This window comes from Schistocerca cancellata, chromosome 8 (assembly GCF_023864275.1).
Source record: "Schistocerca cancellata isolate TAMUIC-IGC-003103 chromosome 8, iqSchCanc2.1, whole genome shotgun sequence".
In the NCBI taxonomy this organism is placed as follows: domain Eukaryota; kingdom Metazoa; phylum Arthropoda; class Insecta; order Orthoptera; family Acrididae; genus Schistocerca; species Schistocerca cancellata.
In genome coordinates, this window is record NC_064633.1 from 15,970,481 (window position 1) to 15,995,575 (window position 25,095).

The 25,095-nt window shown below is 44.9% G+C and overlaps 1 protein-coding gene across 1 annotated transcript in view; it reads left to right on the plus strand.

The window, feature by feature from the left end:
- LOC126094929 (acetylcholine receptor subunit alpha-like 1) overlaps positions 1 to 25,095 on the plus strand; it is a 499,702-nt gene that overhangs the window by 366,399 nt on the left and 108,208 nt on the right. The window contains exon 4 of the mRNA XM_049909576.1: positions 22,235 to 22,415. Coding sequence (XP_049765533.1) covers positions 22,235 to 22,415 — 181 coding nt within the window. The remainder of the gene's footprint in view (positions 1 to 22,234; positions 22,416 to 25,095) is intronic.

Here is a 25,095-nt window from a genome sequence, read left to right on the forward strand (position 1 = left end):
CTGAAAATGTCATATGAAATGTATTTTAGGACTTCCATCAATAACAATCGTTCTTTCCGGTTTCATTAAAGATGGCCTTGATGTGTGTAAGGCGAGTATCTGTCTTATTCCTTGCAGTTGTGGCATTTCATATATTGGTCAGACTAACAGGGCCGTGGAAGACAGCGAACAAATCGTCTGTTGCAGAATATTGTCTTGAAACCGGTCACCCTGTGGAATATAACAACATAGAGATTGCGCATGCGCTTCCAGCTATTGGGACAGTGTTATTAAGGAAGCGCTTTTAGCAAGTAACTTTGTAAAAGGAGATGGAGGTGTCTGCTTAAATCTCGGTGGAACCTTACTCTCTCCCTTGTTAAAAAATTGAGGTCCAAAGTTAAGGCTACGTCACACGTTGTTCAATAACTTTTAGTATCAATACGTTCTGGCGTCGGCCATCTTCGGTTGTTGAGATGGCGCTAGTATCAGTGTGTGTGTGTGTGTGTGTGTGTGTGTGTGTGTGTGTGTATGCGTGTGTGTGTTTGTGTGTCTGTTATTTTTCCGGAATCGCTCTACGAATTGAAGTTTTAAATTTCGGAGCTCAGCGCTTTCCTGCTGTAGTTTTATCTTGAACATTCTACACTCCTGGAAATTGAAATAAGAACACCGTGAATTCATTGTCCCAGGAAGGGGAAACTTTATTGACACATTCCTGGGGTCAGATACATCACATGATCACACTGACAGAACCACAGGCACATAGACACAGGCAACAGAGCATGCACAATGTCGGCACTAGTACAGTGTATATCCACATTTCGCAGCAATGCAGGCTGCTATTCTCCCATGGAGACGATCGTAGAGATGCTGGATGTAGTCCTGTGGAACGGCTTGCCATGCCATTTCCACCTGGCGCCTCAGTTGGACCAGCGTTCGTGCTGGACGTGCAGACCGCGTGAGACGACGCTTCATCCAGTCCCAAACATGCTCAATGGGGGACAGATCCGGAGCTCTTGCTGGCCAGGGTAGTGGACTTACACCTTCTAGAGCACGTTGGGTGGCACGGGATACATGCGGACGTGCATTGTCCTGTTGGAACAGCAAGTTCCCTTGCCAGTCTAGGAATGGTAGAACGATGGGTTCATGTGAAACCCAGCTCGCGCTATTCGTCCACGAGACTCAGAGGGCCATAGACACGGGTTCACAGGTAGATGCCGTGTTTCTTGACTTCCGCAAGCCGTTCGATACAGTTCCCCACAGTCGTTTATTGAACAAAGTAAGAGCATATGGACTATCAGACCAATTGTGTGATTGGATTGAGGAGTTCCTAGATAACAGGACGCAGCATGTTATTCTCAATGGAGAGAAGTCTTCCGAAGTAAGAGTAATTTCAGGTGTGCCGCAGGGGAGTGTCATAGGACCATTGCTATTCACAATATACATAAATGACCTGGTGGATGACATCGGAAGTTCACTGAGGCTTTTTGCAGATGATGCTGTGGTGTATCGAGAGGTTGTAACAATGGAAAATTGTACTGAAATGCAGGAGGATCTGCAGCAAATTGACGCATGGTGCAGGGAATGGCAACTGAATCTCAATGTAGACAAGTGTAATGTGCTGCGAATACACAGAAAGATAGATCCTTTATCATTTAGCTACAAAATAGCAGGTCAGCAACTGGAAGCAGTTAATACCATAAATTATCTGGGAGTACGCATTAGGAGTGATTTAAAATGGAATGATCATATAATGTTGATTGTCGGTAAAGCAGATGCCAGACTGAGATTCATTGGAAGAATCCTAAGGAAATGCAATCCGAAAACAAAGGAAGTAGGTTACAGTACGCTTGTTCGCCCACTGCTTGAATGCTGCTCAGCAGTGTGGGATCCGTACCAGATAGGGTTGATACAAGACATAGAGAAGATCCAACGGAGAGCAGCGCGCTTCGTTACAGGATCATTTAGTAATCGAGAAAGCGTTACGGAGATGATAGATAAACTCCAGTGGAAGACTCTGCAGGAGAGACGCTCAGTAGCTCGGTACGGGCTTTTGTCAAAGTTTCGAGAACATACCTTCACCGAAGAGTCAAGCAGTATATTGCTCCCTCCTACGTATATCTCGCGAAGAGACCATGAGTATAAAATCAGAGAGATTAGAGCCCACACAGAGGCATACCGACAATCCTTCTTTCCACGAACAATACGAGACTGGAATAGAAGGGAGAACCGATAGATGTACTGAAGGTACCCTCCGCCACACACCGTCAGGTGGCTTGCGGAGTATGGATGTAGATGTAGATGTAGATGACGGTTTGGATGTACCGTGCACTATTCAGTGTCCCCTCGACGATCACCAGTGGTGTACGGCCAGTGTAGGAGATCGCTCCCCACACCATGATGCAGGGTGTTGGCCCTGTGTGCCTCAGTCGTATGCAGTCCTGATTGTGGCGCTCACCTGCACGGCGCCAAACACGCATACGACCATCATTGGCACCAAGGCAGAAGCGACTCTCATAGCTGAAGACGACACGTCTCCATTCGTCCCTCCATTCACGCCTGTCGCGACACCACTGGAGGCGGGCTCCACGTTGTTGGGGCGTGAGCGGAAGACGGCCTAACGGTGTGCGGGACCGTAGCCCAGCTTCATGGAGACGGTTGCGAATGGTCCTCGCCGATACCCCAGGAGCAACAGTGTCCCTAATTTGCTGGGAAGTGGCGGTGTGGTCCCCTACGGCACTGCGTAGGATCCTACGGTCTTGGCGTGCATCCGTGCGTCACTGCGGTCCGGTCCCAGGTCGACGGGCACGTGCATCTTCCGCCGACCACTGGCGACAACATCGATGTACTGTGGAGACCTCACGCCCCACGTGTTGAGCAATTCGGCGGTATGTCCACCCGGCCTCCCGCATGCCCACTATACGCCCTCGCTCAAAGTCCGTCAACTGCACATACGATTCACGTCCACGCTGTCGCGGCATGCTACCAGTGTTAAAGACTGCGATGGAGCTCCGTATGCCACGGCAAACTGGCTGACACTGATGGCGGCGGTGCACAAATGCTGCGCAGCTAGCGCCATTCGACGGCCAACACTGCGGTTCCTGGTGTGTCCGCTGTGCCGTGCGTGTGATCATTGCTTGTACAGCCCTCTCGCAGTGTCCGGAGCAAGTATGGTGGGTCTGACACACCGGTGTTAATGTGTTCTTTTTTCCATTTCCAGGAGTGTAGGTGTTTTTCTCAAAGCTGTAAGACATTGGTCAGCCTCAGCTGGTTCTGAATTTTACGAGTGCTATACGCAGGCTTTTGTTCGTAATCCGGAAGACGGGCATACTAAATGGCGGTAACTGTGTACAAAAATGCCAGCATGTTACTGCAGTCTTGCTCCATTTAACTGTAATACTGTAGTCTCTGTATATGGTCTAGTTTCCATGATAGTATATGGGATGTGCTACATTCGGAATGATCCACGTACATCAAATCACGAAAGAGAAGTCTTTATACCATCAGGCACATAACTGCTTTTTAGCTGTTATTTATCTTATTTTATTGCCTTAAGTACTTTCTTCTTTGGAAAAGCTTTAGGTGTCTCTACAGTCTCTGGATGATAAATGTGGAGACAGTTGCATGCACTGCATGATTAGTTATTCACGGAGGTCCACTGTGGGCTGTAATTGTCGTATGCCTGTGAAAATTGGTATATATGCTAAGGCGTTAACGCGGAACCGATTTACTCTTTTCCAATCTTGGCCACCAGGTGCAAACGTGGCGTTGGACACTGTTTATGTGATGGTATGACATCCACGGTGCCATTTGACAATCCATAACTGATAGTGAAACTATTTACTGTTTATAGTGGTGCTCTGAGACAGTATCGCAGAGTAATAGGACTGAGGTGAGTTCCGATGTCATTAAATGGTTAAAGAAGATGATGATTAAACTTGAAAACAGGGGTGAGCTTAATGTGGAACAAGGTAGAGGAAGGCTTCCAATCCGCTTGGAAGTTACTGACGATGCTGCTGTTGCTGTAACTGTCCATGATGCACGTACCACGGATAGTGCTAATGCTCGTTCAGTGTCGAGAGAATTGTCCATCCCATGGTCAACAGTACGTAAAGTCTGTCTCACACTAGTACTGGTATAAGATCCAGACGGTGCACCGACTGAAACCTCATGATTTGCAGATGCGTTCTGAATTTGTTCTTCGGTTTCTGCGGTGGGTCGAAGTTGATGACATGTGGCCAGGCTGTATTTTATGGAATAACGAGGCGGATATTGCGCTACACGGTGTAGTCACCACACAGAACTGCCGAATTATGGCTTAACTTATGCTTAAGCCGCGTGCTGTGCACTAACAACCATTGCACTGTGTTATGGATTCACAAGCACCTTCACTCTCAGTCCGTTCTTCTTTGAAGATAATACACCCAGAGGGCCTGCCAAGTGTACCTTCATATCTGTACGTTATCGACACTTCCCTGCACAGCATGTGATTGCTGTTTTGGAAGAGCGCTGCTGTGTGGAAACCACTGTTTTCGTGCCAGATGGGGCAACGGCTCATGTCGCTCACCAAATGAAAGATCTGTTCAATGCAACCTTCCACGAATCTTTATCCCGAGAGGTATTGGAACACGTGAGGCAATAGTGACCTTACGACTTATCTTAGAAGAAACATTAAGGAAAGGCAAAACTACGTTTCTAGCATTTGTAGACTTAGAGAAAGCTTTTGACAGTATTGACTGTCTTTCAAATTCTAAAGGTGGCAGGGGTAAAATACAGGGAGCGAAAGGCTATTTACAATTTTTACAGAAACCAGATAGCAGTTATAAGAGTCGAGGGGTACGAAAGGGAAGCAGTGGTTGGGAAGGGAATAAGACAGGGTTGTAGCCTCTCCCCGATGCTATTCAATCTGTATATTGAGCAAGCAGTTAAGGAAACAAAAGAAAAATTTGGAGTAGGTATTAAAATCCAGGGAGAAGAAATAAAAACTTTGAGGTTCACCGATGACATTGTAATTCTGTCAGACAGCAAAGGACTTGGAAGATCAGTTGAACGGAATGGACAGTGTCTTGAAAGAAGGATATAAGATGAACAACAACAAAAGTAAAACGAGGATAATGGAATGTAGTCGAATTAAGTCGGATTATGCTGCGGGAATTAGATTAGAAAATGAGACGCTTAAAGTAGTAAAGGAGTTTTGCTATTTGTGGAGCAAAATAACTGATGATGGTCGAAGTAGAGAGGATATAAAATGTAGACTGGCAATAGCAAGGAAAGCGTTTCTGAAGAAGAGAAATTTGTTAACATCGAGTATAGATTTAAGTGTCAGGAAGTCGTTTCTGAAAGTATTTGTATGGAGTGTAGCCATGTATGGAAGTGAAACATGGACAATAAATAGTTTGGACAAGAAGAGAATAGAACCTTTCGAAATGTGGTGCTACAGAAGAATGTTGAAGATTAGGTGGGTAGATCACGTAACTAATGAGGAGGTGTTGAATAGGATTGGGGAGAAGAGAAGTTTGTGGCAAAACTTGAGTAGAAGAAGGGATCGGTTGGTAGGACATGTCCTGAGGCATCAAGGGATCACAAATTTATTGGAGGGCAGCGTGGAGGGTAAAAATCGTAGAGGGAGACCAAGAGATGATACTGGGAGATGAAGGAGCTTGCACAGGATAGATTAGCATGGAGAGCTGCATAAAACCAGTCTCAGGACTGAAGACCACAACAACAACAACAACAACAACAACATTGCAGATGCTTGGCCTGCAAGATCGCCTGATCTGTGTGCACGTGACTTGTGGCTCTTACGGTACCTAAACCATCACGTCTGCGGGAACTGCTGCAAAAAAACTGTTGATCACGTCATTTTACGATTGGTGCATCTCGTCAGCATCTCCAGTGCTCATACTGAACAAGTTATGTAAGCAACATTTAGTACGAGGGTGCGTCAAATGAAAACCTTAAATATTTTTTAAAATTATTTATTGTGCACAAATGGTATAAAGCTGTATCACTTGTCAACATAATATCCCCCACGCTCAATGCAAGTTCTCCATCACTTACCAGTTGGATAAATTCCTTTAGAAAAAATTCTTTTGCTAGTCCGCGCAACCACTCATGAACCGCGTGGCGTACCTCTTCATTAGAACGGAACTTCTTTCCTCCCATTGCGTCTTTGAGTGGTCCAAACATATGGAAATCATTTGTGGCAAGGTCTGTGTTGCTCGCTTTCTTCGTTTCAGGTTGGTGGAAGTGAATCCAGGTTTCGTCCCCAGTAACGATTCTTGCAAGGAAGCTATCACCTTCTCGCTCAAAGCGCCGAAGAAGTTCTTCACAAGCATCAACACGTCGTTCTCTCATTTCTGGAGTCAGCTGCCGTAGCACCCATCTTGCAGACACTTTGTGAAACTGGAGCACATCATGCACAATTGTGATATGCTGACCCATGACTAATCTGTAAACATACTGCAATGTCATTCAGTGTCCCTCCGTGGTTTTCCTTCACTATGGCTTCAACTGCTGCAATGTTCTGTGGAGTCACAACTAGTTGTGCCTGACCTGGACGAGGAGCATCTTCCACTGAAGTCACACCACTTGCGATTTCCTACTCCATTCGTAGACTTGCTGCTATGACAAACATGCATCACCGTATGGAACCTTCATTCGTCGATGAATTCCAATAGGTTTCACACCTTCACTACGCAAAACCCGAATAACAGTACGCTGTTCTTCCCTGGTTCAAGTCGGAAGTGGGGCGGCCATCTTTATACTGATACTGTGACGGTGTGTGTGCCTCTCGTCGACCACCGATACTAGTAGACTGGCCTTGCTGTGCAGAAGCTATAGGGCTGGTGTGGCTCCAACATAAACCACGTGACTGTTGTCAAAACGTGGCGGGATTTCAAATCACCGGTTTGCCATACTATGTTTGTATCGTATTTTACCCACATTTCTCAGTTGACTGCCAAACGCTTCCAACAAAAATTACTTTTTTATTTGCGAAAAATTATGGCAGAACTACATTTGACCTGGATTTGTTCACAGTACCATTTATAAAATCTAACAAATACATCGAACGCCCCTCTGGTGGCAGCGGGACGAAATTACTATAAACTATCAATTAAAGTAAAATGTCGTTAAAATTCTTTTAAACAGTAGGAGTGGGCTCGTGTCAAAACTTTAAACATTGGATTCGCCGCGTTTTGAGCTCTAGTCACTTATAAAAGAAAATGGGATATGGGAATTATGTCAACTATAGGTGCCAAAATTGTCGACTTTAGGAGCAGGTCCATTTTAGAGTATCAATTATAGGTGCACTTCTGAGGTTCAGTTCCTACTATTTTTACAAAAGTTTAAACTATCAGTTTAAAAAAAATGATATTTTAGATGAAAGGAGAGACTTTGAAGTTCTAGAAAATAATTTTGGAGCCTACATTTATTAAATAGTATTAGAAGGTACAAAAAATTCTCTTAATGTGTCGACTATAGGTGCTCTTACCTTATTATAATCTCACTTGTATAAACAAAAAAGGCGCGTATGTGCAGATGGCTCAAAGTTTTTCCGTTTCAGGGCCAGTATCCAAACCTGCCTTCGGTTTTCATCCTTAGGGAACCTATGAGTAGTAACGAGAAACAGTTATACTTACTTCTGTAACCGAATTATCACAGATACTTTCCAAAATGTAACATGAGTCTGACTTCACAGGCATCACTTTCAACAGTTTAACTTACGTGATATTCTATTTCAAGTGCAAAAAACATATAAAAGTCACTTCAGCAGTTTTCAATAAACGCATCTGCACTATCATAGAAACACTTACACGTGAAACGTAACGCCATTTCCCCAGACAAAACGCTGAGTACAGCCATAAGCGGAACACGAAACAATTCATGTTTTGCCAACATTCACGTGACTTTAGCCCAGAGATGTTGGAACCACGAAAATGACGTCGGGGCCAGTCTATTATATTTATGGTCGAAGGTGCATCTACACTATGCTGCCACCTACGGGCCATTCTGCACGCTGTTTGTAGCACGCTTACCGACTTACAGGATGACGGCGCGAAATTTCGATTTCTTATTACAAATTTAAGGTTTTCATTTGACTCACCCTCGTAATAAGATCAATATTACGGCTTTCTCACTTGTTTTACCTCCTCTGCCCACGTCCCATTCCTAATCCATTTCAAACATTTCAATTAGGCTTTCTTCCATTCACAGCGCCAAATTTGCACCTGGGGCCAAAACTGGACTGCTTTTATTCCTGGCCCGCATCTCGTGATCGTGCGGTAGCGTTCTGGGTTCCCGGGTTCGATTCCCGGCGGGGTCAGGGATTTTCTCTGCCTCGTGATGGCTGGGTGTTGTGTGCTGTCCTTAGGTTAGTTAGGTTTAAGTAGTTCTAAGTTCTAGGCGACTGATGACCTCAGCTGTTAAGTCCCATAGTGCTCAGAGCCATTTGAACCATTTTATTCCTGCGCAGATCAGATCTGCATTAACATATTAGAATATTTATCAAGCTTCGCTGCCATACGATAATAGAAGCCCATTCGGGACCTCTGTGGGTAGCTGTAGTTTAATCATAAACCGACTATGTTGCCCATTGATTCTGAGAGTACTGGTAAAGTCAAGATCCTTGCTGTGCGAGCAGGATTTGCATTAGCCAGTCAGCTGGGGGCAGTCGCACGGCCGCCCCTGTGCTCTGCTGCCTCCTCGCAGACACACAGAAGACGTCATCGCTACCGCTACTGCTGCTGCCCAGATAAGCGCCCTGGCGGCGTTAACATTAAGCGGAATGGCATCCAGAATTAAGCCTCCGCGGCACCAGATCCGCCGCTGCATTACTGCTTATTGCAGCTGCAATGGGGATCTCAGTAACCTCCTCGAGAAACAGCGCCACTTTCTGCTGCGACGTAGCGTTGCACGGCTTAATTAAATTTCCATCTCTAGTTACTGCGAGCGTGTGAACTGTGCCAGATGTCACGGCATTCCGCAAATGTGCACCTACTTGTGAGTTAATGTTTCCTTCTTATGTGACGATCAGATACGTCGTATCTCCGTTAAGACTTACCATTAGATGGTAACCACAAGTAGCAAGATCAGACCTCTTAGGAAAACGGCTTATAATCTCCCTAAAGGAAGCACTGCATTCCAATTTTGAGAAGCAACAGGCTTCTCTACATAGCAACGTATCCGTTAAGGTCGGATGTGATTATGACTAAGTATATGTTGCCATAAACGACTCCCCACAACTATAGATGACACTATTCCAGAACTGATCTTAACTGTCAGTAGCGATCGCTTGATCAAAGAGAACGTACTATTCGTATCTGAGCACTAAACTGCTGCCGGACGATGTGGCCGACAGGTTCTAGGCGCTTCAGTCTGGAAGCGCGAGACCACTACGGTCGCAGGTTCGAATCCTGCCTCGGGCATGGATGTGTGTGATGTCCTTAGGTTAGTTAAGTTGAAGTAGTTCTAAGTTCTAGGGGACTGATGACCTCAGATGTTAAGTCCCATAGTGCTCAGAGCCATTTGAATCATTTTGAACCACTAAACTGGTAACGAATAATATCTTATATGTTGTTGTTCTGGTCTTCAGTCCAGAGACTGGTTTGATGCAGCTCTCCATGCTACTCTATCCTGTGCAAGCTTCTTCATCTCACAGTACCTACTGCAACCTACATCCTTCTGAATCTGTTTAGTGTATTCACCTCTTGGTCTCCCTCTACGATTTTTACTCTCCATGCTACCCTCCAATATTAAATTGGTGATCCCTTGTTCTACCAACCGATCCCTTCTTCTAGTCAAGTTGTGCCATATCTTGTATAACGTAAAAGAATACAAGGTGAACAGCAATAAAATCGACAAACTGCAGGGACGTATTCTTGACTGGAAGTGGAGGAGGAGGAGTCCTATGAACACGTGTCCGGAAGTGTACAGAGTACAAGCAACGACAACAAATTGTCCTGGAACACAGTACAAAGCTATATTGCATCCACGTCACAACAGATATCCAAAGTGGCCTCCACACGTCACATCACGGATTGTCGTACTCTTTAGCATGTTCAGGCCTCTCTGCGCATAGCGTCACAGGCGTCAAAAACACGCTGTTGAAGGGTTTGTACGCTAAAAATTAAAGCAGCAAACTTGCACAGATACCTCGCGTGGGAGGGAGAAAGAGGTGTGAATTTTATTTAGATTCTATAAATAAAATGCAAGGAGTGCCGTTCAACATAAAAGTGGTTAATTCAGTGAAACTGCATTAAACTGTATATGCAATAATTATTGAAATTTTACCAAATTCATCAAACATTCATTCACAAATTATTCAAATAATGATAAACAAAAATAAAAAATTGGGTCACCAGATACTGTAGAAAGTGTATATATAAAAAAAAAATTCGACACCAAGAGCTCACAACAAGTGAATTATATAAGGTGCCTGCCCTGGTATTTGCCTTCTAACATGAGCATTGTATGACTTCATTCTAATTTAACATATAAATTACACAATACGGGTTGACCTGGTGTAAGTAATGAGGAAGGAATAAAGAAAAAAACAGATGAACATATGACTCTCTTAGCGGGCAAACGGTGAGTACTGTGCCTTGCATCTTTATGAACATCTAACACATTGCAAAGAAATTGAAGAAAGCGAAAGAAGAATGCGCGGCTAGGAAAGAGGGCGTTTTCTGTATTACCACGTTCATAGCGTGGTCGCCATGGTGCTAGAGTCGGCTGATTGTGTGCGGCTGCATCGAGACTCTGCTGGCGACGTAGTTGATAGCGTCTAACATGCCCTACGCTGAAAATAGTGGCCGAAACCTGCTACTGCAAGTTACCATTACTGGACGACGGTATGCGTCCATCTGCAAGTGCAAATCTACGAGAAACTGCATTAAACAAAGCTCAGTTCTAACAGTACTACCATCATCGGACGTGTAGTAAATCAAAATGTGATCCTGAGTTAAGCTCTTGATAACGCGCACAATGAGTGAAGCTCGCCCACTTGGATCTAACAAACTTTACTCTCTACTCTGTTTTTGCGACGAATGCAAAGTGCATTGTCTCATGACAAGCGATAAGAGAATTCTTGCGACTTATCGGAAGCAGTCAAGAGTGAACTCCTGCCTCCTCAGAACACGTATTGTGTTCGAGTATAATGACTTTTCTGGAGACTAGAAATCTACTCTGTAGGAATCAGCATGGGTTTCGAAAAAGACGGTCATGTGAAACCCAGCTCGCGCTATTCGTCCACGAGACACACAGGGCCATAAACACGGGTTCACAGGTACATGCCGTGTTTCTTGACTTCCGCAAGGCGTTCGATACAGTTCCCCACAGTCGTTTACTGAACAAAGTAAGAGCATATGGACTATCAGACCAATTGTGTGATTGGATTGTGGAGTTCCTAGATAACAGGACGCAGCATGTCATTCTCAATGGAGAGAAGTCTTCCGAAGTAAGAGTGATTTCAGGTGTGCCGCAGGGGAGTATCATAGGACCGTTGCTATTCACAATATACATAAATGACCTGGTGGATGACATTGGAAGCTCACTGAGGCTTTTTGCAGATGATGCTGTGGTGTATCGAGAGGTTGTAACAATGGAAAATTGTAATGAAATGCAGGAGGATCTGCAGCGAATTGACGCATGGTGCAGGGAATGGCAATTGAATCTCAATGTAGACAAGTGTAATGTGCTGCGAATACACAGAAAGAGGCATACCGACAATCCTTCTTTCCACGAACAATACGAGACTGGAATAGAAGGGAGAACCGATAGAGGTACTCAAGGTACCCTCCGCCACACACCGTCAGGTGGCTTGCGGAATATGGATGTAGATGTAGACGTAGATGAAGCTGTATTCGGAATGCAAAATACTAGTGCGCTCCTCGCACCTGGAGAGAGAGAGCCACCCCCATCCAGCGTCTTGTCTCCGCCCTTTCGCAAATTACGGAGCTCGTACTATTTTTCAAAGCCAACGTTAGATTCTTGCCAATGAAAAAGTCCCTTTCAAAATTTCCTCCCTCCTCGCCGTCACATTCCGCGAGGAAAAGAGAGCGATACACTGTGTGAGACAGAGTATACAAATAAACACAGACTTCTCCCTTTGAGTATTGCCGCTACGTTTTTAGATGTTTTTAGGTGTTCTGGTCGCGGGAAACGGCCAAAATTCCCCGGGCCACTTGAGATTCTTGGACACCCAAGTCGTGCTGTTGCTATTCAACTCGCTGCTCTGTCAGCTTTACCTACAATCGTGACAAAATTGTTTTTCGCTCTAAGTTTGTAGGTTTCCGCTGCCTCGGGCACACGTGCGATTGTCCACGGCTTCCCTTGGCAGCGTGTTGATGTATGCAGCGTCCTCGCTAATCCTCTGGGAGTCTGCCCTCTGTGAAGCGTGCCGACGTGGGCGCGCGACTGCCGCTCGCCCGTGGTCGCACTACCTGTGTCCACCTGGTCGCCGGGCTTCCCTGCTAGGAACGCATAACAAGAAGTCCTTTTATGCACGAAGTGTACCAAGTTTGCAAAGAGAAGAATCATAGCGCCTTACCGATGCTTAATGAGACATAATTCACCTCCATCACACTTCAAATATTGCAATAAACTAATGACTGATTTTAAAAGCAATTGTCTCCTTTAATTATTGTTTTGGTTGGCAGGAGAGCCAACACCGGGTTACTAGAGGAGGCCGAAAGGCACGCATTTTAGCTCACGCAGGCTGGCGTGAGGTCTGGATCAGGACAAGGAAATTAGAATTTAGAAAAACGGACGTAGCTGGTGGAATACTTAACTTTAATCCGTTGATGAAGAACGTCGGTCTTGACGGTACATGATTCACAATATCAATAGTAACTGATAATGGCGCCTTCCTAGGTCGTAGCAAATGACGTAGTTGAAGGCTATGCTAAACTATCGTCTCGGCAAATGAGAGCGTATTTTGTCAGTGAACCATCGCTAGCAAAGTCGGCTGTACAACTGGGGCGAGTGCTAGGAAGTCTCTCTAGACCTGCCGTGCGGCGGCGCTCGGTCTGCAATCACTGATAGTGGCGACACGCGGGTCCGACGTATACTAACGGACCGCGGCCGATTTAAAGGCTACCACCTAGCAAGTGTGGTGTCTGGCGGTGACACCACAATTATAAACATCAAAAGCTTTGACGTGTGGTGTCACCGCCAGACACCACACTTGCTAGGTGGTAGCCTTTAAATCGGCCGCGGTCCGTTAGTATAAGTCGCACCCGCGTGTCGCCACTATCAGTGATTGCAGACCGAGCGCCGCCATACGGCAGGTCTAGAGAGACGTCCTAGCACTCGCCCCAGTGGTACAGCCGACTTTGCTAGCGATGGTTCACTGACAAATTACGCTCTTATTTGCCGAGACGATAGTTAGCATAGCCTTCAGCTACGTCATTTGCTACGACCTAGCAAGGCGCCATTATCATTTGCTATTTATCTTGTGATGCATGTACCGTCAGACGGATGTTCACTAATTATGAATTAAAGTTAAGTATTCCAGTAGTTACTTACGTTCTTTGCTACTATAAATTCCCTTAACTGTTCCAGACCTCACGCCAGCCTGCGTGAGCTTAAACGCGTGCCTTTCGGCTTCCTCTTAGTGGCTTGGCTGTCTTGCCAAGTCACAACATGACGCTTTTCAAACTGAAGCAGGAGAGTCGCAGACTGATGTGACCTGATGGCTTGAAGTGAATCGTTGCGTTGTTTCTCGGATGAGATGACAGTTTACAGAGACCGAAACTGTATCCCGGAGTCCTGGACAGGGCCGGCCACGTGTGACATCAGAAGGAGTGGCTCGTTAATTGGCTGTAAGGGCACTATGTAACGCGACCGAGCGAGGTGGCGCGGTGGTTAGACACTGGACTCGCATTCGGGAGGACGACGGTTCAATCCCGCGTCCGGCCATCCTGGTTTAGGTTTTCCGTGATTTCCCTAAATCACTCCAGGCAAATGCCGGGATGGTTCCTCTGAAAGGGCACGGCCGACTTCCTTCCCCATCCTTCCCTAATTCGATGAGACCGATGACCACGCTGTCTGGTCTCCTTCCCCAAACAACCAACCAACCACTATGTAACGCCTTACTACTGTACTGCAACTGGCATCTGACTTCGCAGCAACTACTGAACGTGTAATTTCGAAACAAACCGTGTACAGAATCCTTCACTCTGCCAAAGACCTTTATTGTTAGAGACCTGTTGTATGTTTACCTCTGGTGCGTCTTCACAGAAGAGAGTCACCACTGAAGTCGCAAATGGCGGTAGTTTGGAAGTGGTGGAATGCACGCTGTAGGGCGTCTGGCATGGGGCTGCCCTTGTAGTAACCTATTTGTAACAGTTCGTTGTGTCGTGGCTTAGATGGCTGCTGCAGATGCAGTATAATGCGCCAGAGCCCTCATGTCGAACACGATGATCCTTCTCCTCGGCAGTGACACGTGGCAGTCTGGGCCCGGTCACCTTGCGACCCTACATTTTCGTGACCTACGGTGCCGGCACTCATGTACAGCGGCTACTTGCCTGACACGTGTTTCTGCAACATCACAGAAGTAATATCCAGACTCTAGTAGCCCTGCTATACGACCTCGTTCATACTGATTGAGGTGTTGATAACGGCATCTTTTTCGCCTCAAAGGCATTCTTGACTAATATCAATTTATCATCTCCAATCTCGAAGGTGGACAAAGATACAACCATTACAACGTGTATTTAAAGCAAACCTGATTTGTATCCTCATAGTGACACTATTAGCGCCACTCTTATGTGACTAGCGTGAAATCTGAATACACAGGGTGGTCCACCTGAAGCTTCCGATGAGATTATCTCGAAAACTATACATCGGGTAAAAATAGTGGGTAAGACAAGTTCGTAAGCTCAAAGGGGGACATCAAATGATACTACACGTGACCCCCACCCCCGCCGCCTTGGGTGTGGCCGGGGGCAACTTTTAAATCTTAAAAGGAAATCTCCATTTTTTTATTGCAGATTCCGACTCTCCATAAAAAAGTAATCAAGTTTTGTCTGAAACATTTTTTAAACAATTGACATGTGTCGCTGAAATCGAGAAACACTAAAATTGTGGAAGAACTCCAATTTATTTAGCATGATCCAGGAAGGACGCATCAAATCGACACAAAATGTGCACCAATTCTTTCATTACCCCACATTAAGATATTTTTTTTTTTTACAAAATGTATCCTACCCTCCACTATTTTTGTTGGAGGGAGGCGGAATGCTATTAAAATCTCGTTGGGGAACTCTTCGCAATTGAATTACTCACCAGACTGTGGCACTACCGTGGCCAAACTGCGAACTACGGCTCAGTATAAAGGTCAATGCAATGCGAACAGACGTCACTTCACTTTCAGATTGTGAACCGTAAACATCAATTGACGAAAGTAAATTATTTTTTAGCGAAACGGCTCACTATCCTCCTACAACGATTGTTGATATGATGTTAATTTTAGGTGAACGCCATAACAATTACGCTGCAGCTGCGCAATTGTATGCGGACCGTTTCCCAAGCAGACGACATCCAAACGAAAACATTATTCGAAATTGCACACAATGAGCTCGAAATGGATACATGCATCGTCCACCTCGTCATCGCGAATACAGTGAAAATGACGCTCGTACCCTTACTGTTCTCGCCTGTGTTCAACTGGATCCCCAAATTAGTGGTCGTGAGATTCAGAGACAAATTGGAATACCGAAATACTGTTTTGAGGATTTTGAAGGCACATAAATATCATGCTTATCATATCACACTGACACAGGCATTAACGCCGAAAGATATGCAAATACGCGTGAATTTCTGCCGATGGGCCTTGGAAATGATAAGAGGTGACAATGAGATTTTTAGATACGTTATGTTCACCGATGAAGCCACATTCAAAAACAGAGGCGAATTAAACCGGCATGATTGTCATTATTGGTCTCCTGTCAATCCACACTGTCATAGACCCGTTGACAATCAACGCAAATGGTACCTTCCTGGCAGATTAAAACTGTGTGCCCGACCGAGACTCGAACTCGGGACCTTTGCCTTTCGCGGGCAAGTGCTCTACCATCTGAGCTACCGAAGCACGACTCACGCCCGGTCCTCACAGCTTTACTTCTGCCAGTATCTCGTCTCCTACCTTCCAAACTTTACAGAAGCTCTCCTGCGAACCTTGCAGAACTAGCACTCCTGAAAGAAAGGATATTGTGGAGACATGGCTTAGCCACAGCCTGGGGGATGTTTCCAGAATGAGATTTTCACTCTGCAGTGGAGTGTGCGCTGATATGAAACTTCCTGGCAGATTAAAACTGTGTGCCCGACCGAGACTCGAACTCGGGACCTTTGCCTTTCGCGGGCAAGTGCTCTACCATCTGAGCTACCGAAGCACGACTGACGCCCGGTCCTCACAGCTTTACTTCTGCCAGTATCTCGTCTCCTACCTTCCAAACTTTACAGAAGCTCTCCTGCGAACCTTTCAGGAGTGTCAGAGACATATTCACGTGTCAGAGACATATCTAGACGTATCAGGGGTCCCATATCACTCCAACTGCACACGTCCCACACCATTACAGAGCCTCCACAAACATGAACAGCTTCCGCTGACATGAAGTTGTCTTCATACCCGTACACATCCATCCGCTCTATACCATTTCAAACAAGACTCGTTCGACGAGGTATGATGTTTCCAGTCATCAACCGTACAATGTCTGTGTTGACGTGCCCAGGCGAGGTGTAAGACTTTGTGTCGTGCAGTCACCAATGCTACACGAGTCGGCCTTCGGCAGCGGAAGCCCATATCGATGATGTTTCGTTGAATGGTTCTCACGCTGACACTTGTTGATGGCCAGCATTGAAATCTACAGAAATTTGCGGAAGGGTTGCACTTCTGTCATGTTCTTGCAGGATCTTTCTCCGGCCGATGTCTGAGATTAGATGTTTTACCAAATTCCTGATATTCACGATACAGTCGTGAAATGGTCGTACGCGAAAATCTCTACTTCATCGCTACCTCGGAGATGCTGTGTCCCATCGCTAGTACTCCAACTATAAGAACACATTCAAACTCACTTAAATCTTGATAACCTGCCATTGTAGCAGCAGTAACCGATCTAATAACTGCGCCAAACAAGTGTTGTCTTGCCGACCGCAACGCCGGATTCGGCCGGTTTACATATCCCTATATTTTAATACGCATGCTGGTAACACTTTATTTGGCGCTTCAGTGTAGTACTGTAAAACTACTTCAGTGTGACTATGGACCGAATGTAGACACAGACCATTTCGATGCTGAAAGTGAGTATAATTCTGCTAATTCGTGGCAATTTAGAATACTTTGTTTAATTAAAAGTCGCGTGGGTGAGTCCTCCCTCGGGCATGGGTGTGTGTGTGTGTTGTCCTTAGCGTAAGTTAGTTTAAGTTAGATTAAGTAGTGTGTAAGCTTAGGGACCAATAACCTCAGCAGTTTGGTCCCATAAGATCCTACAAAAAATTTCCAAATTTTAATTAAAAAGTACTTTTGTCGTAATATTATCGTGATAAGTTCTAATTCATTTGCATTAGTACGATATTACTAAATACCTCCGCTTCTTCAGTTTATTGAACACAGCGTATAAAAATAAGAGATAAATGAATCAGCAGCAATATATCCCACGTTATCTAAAACATCTGGCGATCTTCAGATAATTTTTCGATTTCATACCTATAGACAACAGACGTAGGGACTCCTTTTCGTAAAATCTTTTCGGTTTTCAAGCCGCATCAACTCCAATAAAATTGTCGGCGGATCTAGCCATAGACAGCTCGAGGATTTTATTGCAATTGACGCGGCTTGAAAATCGAGAAGATAGTATCCAGTCATGCCGCCGCGGAAGACTCTTAGGACACATAGAGACTCCTTCCATGTTATGTTGCGGTAACGGAGTGTAAGGCTCTGAGGTTCAGTATAACGAAGAGGCAAGGGGCTTCATGAATTCTACCACCGATTGTAGTGTAGGAGTCATCTTAAAATATAAATTACACTGTAAAATTCATAGAGCTTCAAACCATGGCGCTGCGTCAGTTTCAGCAATTTACGATTTCAGCAAAACCTTTAACTCAAGAAGAATATTATGTGCGGTTGTGTTCCGCTTACTTGTAGAGCAGAAAGTACAGGGTTATTACAAATGATTGAAGCGATTTCACAGCTCTACAATAACTTTATTATTTGAGATATTTTCACAATGCTTTGCACACACATACAAAAACTCAAAAAGTTTTTTTAGGCGTTCACAAATGTTCGATATGTGCCCCTTTAGTGATTCGGCAGACATCAATCAAGTTCCTCCCACACTCGCCGCAGCATCTCCCCATCAATGAGTTCGAAAGCATCGTTGATGCGAGCTCGCAGTTCTGGCACGTTTCTTGGTAGAGGAGGTTTAAACACTGAATCTTTCACATAACCCCACAGAAAGAAATCGCATGGGGTTAAGTCGGGAGAGCGTGGAGGCCATGACATGAATTGCTGATCATGATCTCCACCACGATCGATCCATCGGTTTTCCAATCTCCTGTTTAAGAAATGCCGAACATCATGATGGAAGTGCGGTGGAGCACCATCCTGTTGAAAGATGAAGTCGGCGCTGTCAGTCTCCAATTGTGGCATGAGCTAATTTTCCAGCATGTCCAGATACACGTGTCCTGTAACGTTTTTTTCGCAGAAGAAAAAGGGGCCGTAAACTTTAAACCGTGAGATTGCACAAAACACGTTAACTTTTGGTGAATTCCGAATTTGCTGCACGAATCCGTGAGGATTCTCTACCACCCAGATTTGCACGTTGTGTCTGTTCACTTAACCATTAAGAAAAAATGTTGCTCCATCACTGAAAACAAGTTTCGCACTGAACGCATCCTCTTCCATGAGCTGTTGCAACCGCGCCGAAAATTCAAAGCGTTTGACTTTGTCATCGGGTGTCAGGGCTTGTAGCAATTGTAAACGGTAAGGCTTCTGCTTTAGCCTTTTCCGTAAGATTTTCCAAACCGTCGGCTGTGGTACGTTTAGCTCCCTGCGTGCTTTATTTGTCGACTTCCGCGTGCTACGCGTGAAACTTGCCCGCACGCGTTCAACCGTTTCTTCGCTCACTGCAGGCCAACCCGTTGATTTCCCTTTGCAGAGGCATCCAGAAGCTTTAAACTGCACATACCATCGCCGAATGGAGTTGGCAGTTGGTGGATCTTTGTTGAACTTCGTCCTGAAGTGTCGTTGCACTGTTATGACTGAATGATGTGAGTGCATTTCAAGCACGACATACGCTTTCTCGGCTCCTGTCGCCATTTTGTCTCACTGCGCTCTCGAGCGCTCTGGCGGCAGAAACCTGAAGTGCGGCTTCAGCCGAACAAAACTTTATGAGTTTTTCTACGTACCTGTAGTGTGTGCTAGAATGCTAGAATGGAGCTACAGTGAATTTATGAAATCGCTTCAATCATTTGTAATAGCCCTGTACATAAAAGTTGGCGATATAAATGGCACTAGACATTAAAATACAAATCTCCAAGCCCCAAAACGATGCGTCATCTCATAAGGAGCGGATCAGTGGAAGATAGCAGCGTAACCGACCTCACTGCCGTTTCCTTCACGGCCGACTGCCTAACTTGAGAATTACTTTAGCAGTATTATAGCATCATTAACATGGTCGACGTCACTGTACGTTTATCGCCGCCGGAAACTGGCTACTCGCTGAGGCGATGTGATATGCGAGACGACACTCTAGGTAGTGCGGCGTGACTGTTGTCCACGCTACACTCATTTTGGCAGGAGTTGTGCGGCATGTCACGGCAGGAGCGTGCTTGCGGCAGGCCGCTGCCAGTCTGGATACTTAACGTTCAGTAAGTAATGCAACACATTTTTTTCTGAAAGTGGGTTGGTTTTTATTTTTCAGAGTTCCAATACACTTTATTATGTCCCTCTCTTGTTGGCAATAAACCCGTACTTTTCAACATAAACTCTTGTTCAGTGCGATGGCCATACGTCACCTTACTGGGACGGCCTTTATGCCCGCATGATAACATTCTACTTGTCGACGTCAAAGCCAACGTATTTTAGCATCAATAATGTTCCCATCATCCACACACTGCTTCCCGCGTAGTGCGTCCTTTACTAAGAGAAACAGACGGGAACTGGAAGGTGCGATTCAACTTAACTTCTGAGGTCATCAGTCGCCTAGAACCCACAATTAAACCTAACTAACCTAAGGACATCACACACATCCATGCCCGAGGCAGGATTCGAACCTGCGACCGTAGCGGCCACGCGGTTCCAGACTGAAGCGCCTAGAACCGCACGGCCACACAGGCCGGCTGGAAGGTGCGATTTTGTGGCGACGAACACTCTGCAGTCGTTTCCTCATTTTCCTGAGGGTGATAGAGCTGCGTGCGGACGGCCGCCATGCGGGAGATGGGGCAAGTTTGAGCGGCCTTGTCGCGATGACGACAGGTGTCTCTCTCAAACATTTACCGTGATTTTGTTCACTGCCGGGTCTCCGTAGGCATTCTGCAAGCGTCTATGAGTACCTACGATGCTCTGGTTTTCCTCAAAAAGAATCTCAATTACAGCTGTCTGCTTGGAACGCATCTCCGTTACGGACGCCATCTACAAGGCCACGTGTAGCACTACGGCCAATCGGAAGTTCATGAAACTAAAGGGGCTGAAGCGAGGATTGTCCACGATGTCCCACAACAAATTCTGCATTTTTTAAACTGGAACTGGCCGAGAAAAAGTTGCGTTGCTTGTTGAATGCCCGTCGTATTTAACGTACACCTCTTGAGAGTAGAAAGAGATAATGTCAGCCATTCCAACGTTAAAAACAATTTCGATATATTAGGTACATTTGGTATTCAGCATTAGATGAAAAGAATGCCACCAAACGTAAACCGTTGAACGACTACAGTATTGCCGGCCGGGGTGGCCGAGCGGTTCTAGGCGCTACAGTCTGGAACCGCTGGAACCGCGCGACCTCTACGATCGCAGGTTCGAATCTTGCCTCGGGCATGGATGTGTGTGATGTCCTTAGGTAGTTAGGTCTAAGTAGTACTAATTCTAGGGGACTGATGACCTCAGAACTTGAGTCCCATAGTGCTGAGAGCCATTTGAACCATTTGAATACGGATTTACTACAAACCTCTCAAAATATTCCCCATGTTTTACTTAATGTAGAAGTATCGCAGCAACTGTGGGCATAAACGGAAATAAATCAGTTCATTATCCAACCTGTGGTATCAGACTATAAGATGGAAAAATATTTCTTTATCGAATAATTTCTTCAAACACTAACAAGAAAGAAGGCATAATGGAAAATACACGCGAATCCAAGAACAGTGACTTTATTTCCTGCTTGGAAAGTAAAATCTTTAATGAGAAACTAAGTATAGAGACTTATGTAGTGCTGCTTCATCTACAAAAAACTTTTTTTTTTTACCCACATCAAAAGACGTTAAATGTCCTTCCTAAATGTAGAACAGCCACCACTTCGTGTTGCGCTGGGCGACAAGACAGTCATGTCGGCGTTGTAGCGCTGTCGCCCCAGAGTGAACCACATTAAGTCTGTTCAATTACGTTTATATTTGCCGCACCGATGCAGGTTGCTTCTGTGTCATATCGTGATTGCATTGCGTATTATATCACACGTTGCATCGCATCAGCAAGAACCATGCCATATGATGATGAGCTGCAACAGTGAGCATGTCGCTGAACAACCTTCTTGGTACTCTGGCATATAGCAAACTGTTCCAACGGTTGGAGCTAACAACACAGCTCCAGATTTAGTCCTGCTTAATGGTGTAGTTACTTTGCCGACAACAGTAATTGGATATCTTATGCAGGTTGTCAACTTACTTCAGTATTTAGCAGTCTGAAGCAGCGATGACGAGGTTGTTTTAGAGACGGTAGCAGTTGCTCGAGGCGTTGTCTTCCTTCCCATCCCTTCTTGTCGCTAGAGTTTATTCAACTAGTACGATGCTTGTGCGACACACCCTTTCAATAATTCAAATACATTTCTCATGCTCTGTGCCCCAAACAAATAGTGTTCCTGTGTCAGATGTTCATTTATTTCCGCCAGTGTAACGGTAGATCACTTTTAATGCAGCGTAGAGTAACGCTAAAAGGCTTTCACGCTGGGCACTCTCTATTTGCGTTCTGCCACGGCTGTGCGTGGGTCGCCCTGGGACAGGGTGTGCAGCCACTTTGCTGTTCTCCAGCAGGTGACGTATGTGTTCGCAGCGCGGACGGCAACTACGAGGTGACCATCATGACCAAGGCGATCCTGCACCACACGGGCAAGGTCGTGTGGAAGCCGCCCGCCATCTACAAGTCCTTCTGCGAGATCGACGTCGAGTACTTCCCGTTCGACGAGCAGACGTGCTTCATGAAGTTCGGCTCGTGGACCTACGACGGGTACCTGGTGGGTGACGCCGCAAAACCGCCTGCTCTGCTGTCTGCTTCCCCCTCGCATGTGACTGTGAAACGTAAACGTAATGCTGTACGTGATTACCACGGTATCCTTATTGGGTACTGAAGTCCTGTGTGACTTTTTTGATATTGTTTACTAAGTGTATGACCTGAATGAAATGACGTACTTGATAATTTGAAAAATTTTTACTTTCAGAAATATCCTCTTTGTCGCAGGATCAATTACATTAAATGTTCTTCCCACGATTTTGTAGCACATTTAGTCTCGGCGTATTCGGCAGAAGAGCAGGCAAGACAATCACATAGGACAACATGCAGCGTTACTTATTCAGCATCATTGGGGTTTCAGAAGATAACCGCATGAAAACTACTAGACGCACAATAAAAGTGACACATATCAATGTATAGGGCATCTTAGAATGTTTTGATGCATCATGCTCCGAGCGTACCACAAATTGGCAGGGATGTCAGAACTCACAGACCGACAACTCAGTGAACTGACTTTCAAAGTGGTCTGCTGTCTTTAGCGGCCACCCGATTCCGCTCTGACACTTTCAGAGTCATTCCAAGAATGTTGTTTACGGTCAGTAGCGCGAAAATACCCAGATCATGCAATACTAGCTGGAGGCTACTTTAAACTTCTGGATAAAGTCTAGGACGTCTATGGTTTCATTGCAGGGCTACAGATAGACAATCTCATGAAGTACTTTTTAACACGTTTTCCCAAACTGTCTTGAGTATATAGCATTGCTCCTACCTACATTGTTGTGTATCTGCGCAGAAAAGCTGATCGTTTGTTTATTCCAGCATGTAGTACTCTTGATGATAATTGGACGTTTGTTGCATTTTTGTTTCATGGTGTTGCAACTTTAATGACCAGCACTGCAGTCTCTTAGTATGCGGCCAGCCCCCTTCTTGTGGGCTGCAATCCATTTGTAGAAGGCAATTCCTTAACAGTTTATTAGACAATTTAGCAATAGTTCTTAAATGTCTCCGTTCCTTTATTGCACCACTTACTAACACGCCGCAGCAACTACAATGGAAACAAGTGAACAAATAGCTACATTAAATTCATTCAAGCTTGCGTTCGTAGACAAATTGTCGAAAACAGAAATGGTAGAAGTAGAAAAAAATTAGAAACAGAAGTGAATCTGACATCACGACAACGTACGTCCCACATTGTTGTAACGTTGATAGGAACTTACAATAGAACGTTTGTTTTCTCCACTAGTCTTGTGCAGCTAGTTTGGCGGCCCACGCGCAATGGAAATGTCTTACACCTTACATCTACAAACAGGTCGCCTCTTATCTATAACGTCAGTATAGAGACCAGGATTAAAGATCGTAATATCATCATAGCGACTGAAACGTGAATTCCTTAATCGTACCACACTTACACACCATATCGTAAATACCATAAAAGAAGAAGCGGGATGGAATCTTGGTTGGTAGTCACAATTTATAATTAACACTGTTTATTGACATTACCCTTTTAAAAAAATTGACAATTACAAATTGCGGACGTGCCACTAGATAAAACTTTGCAAATACAGTTAGAAACCCAACGTACTCAGTACTCTAACAAGCAATTCCAAATTAAGGAAATAGGTTTACCGACAAACTTGAGAACTTCAAACGCCCCATATAGGACATCCCTCAAAACAGATACAATGAAAACAATTACAGGTAAATGGTGACTTAAGAACACTTGAACACTTGTGCCAAGCTAAGATGCCATTACATAACATGATAGAACTATTTAAATAAAAAAAATACAACAGACACACTGATCTTTAAAAAATAAATGTTCACGTGCTCAGACGTGATAGTAAAAAATTACTAGAAAAAGCTGCACAAGGAACTCAGCAGATGCTATGCAGTTTGTAACGTCCCCTTAGAAAAATTATACATGACTGTGCTTAACCTAACACACAATATTTTTAGCGCAACGCAATCTGACTTTCAAAAATCCCTACAAAAGAATAGCCCTGACTAACATTAACCTATACCTTTCACAAATCACTTACCTTACAAAAATCTTCATTACTCGAACTACTGCAATACAGCGAGCGCCACTACTGCCAGCTAAATAAAAGATTCAAACTACAGAAGGCACTAACTACTGATAGGGATAGTTAGCAAATGAAAGATATTAATAGAGAACAAACAATGTATTTACCTTCATAGTCATAATATATATATAGCAGTTCATGACAAATTACAAAACTCCGCCATCTCTCCCCCCACATCCACCACTGCTGGCGGCTCACCTCCAACTGCGCAACGCTACACGCTGTTCACATCCGGCTGCCGCTGCCCAACACTACAGTGGCAGACAACAATGCAAACTAGCCACAGACTGCACACAGCACAGCCAGCGATTTTCATATAGAGCACTACGTAACGTTGCCAATAAGAAAACATAAACAGCCTACTTACAAGTTTACGGTTTAACCAGTTGCTAGTCCCTAATATTTATGAAAACAAGTTCATATATAAACAGGTTACATACAATATATACAGTATATCTACCAGTTTAACCCACCTTGACGGAAGGAAGATAAATACTAAACTTCGAAAGGCGATATGTGAATAATTCCGGCTGTGGCCAGCTTTTTAAACACTGCCAGACCTAGACCACGAATGACATTTCACTCCCCGCCAAGGCGCTA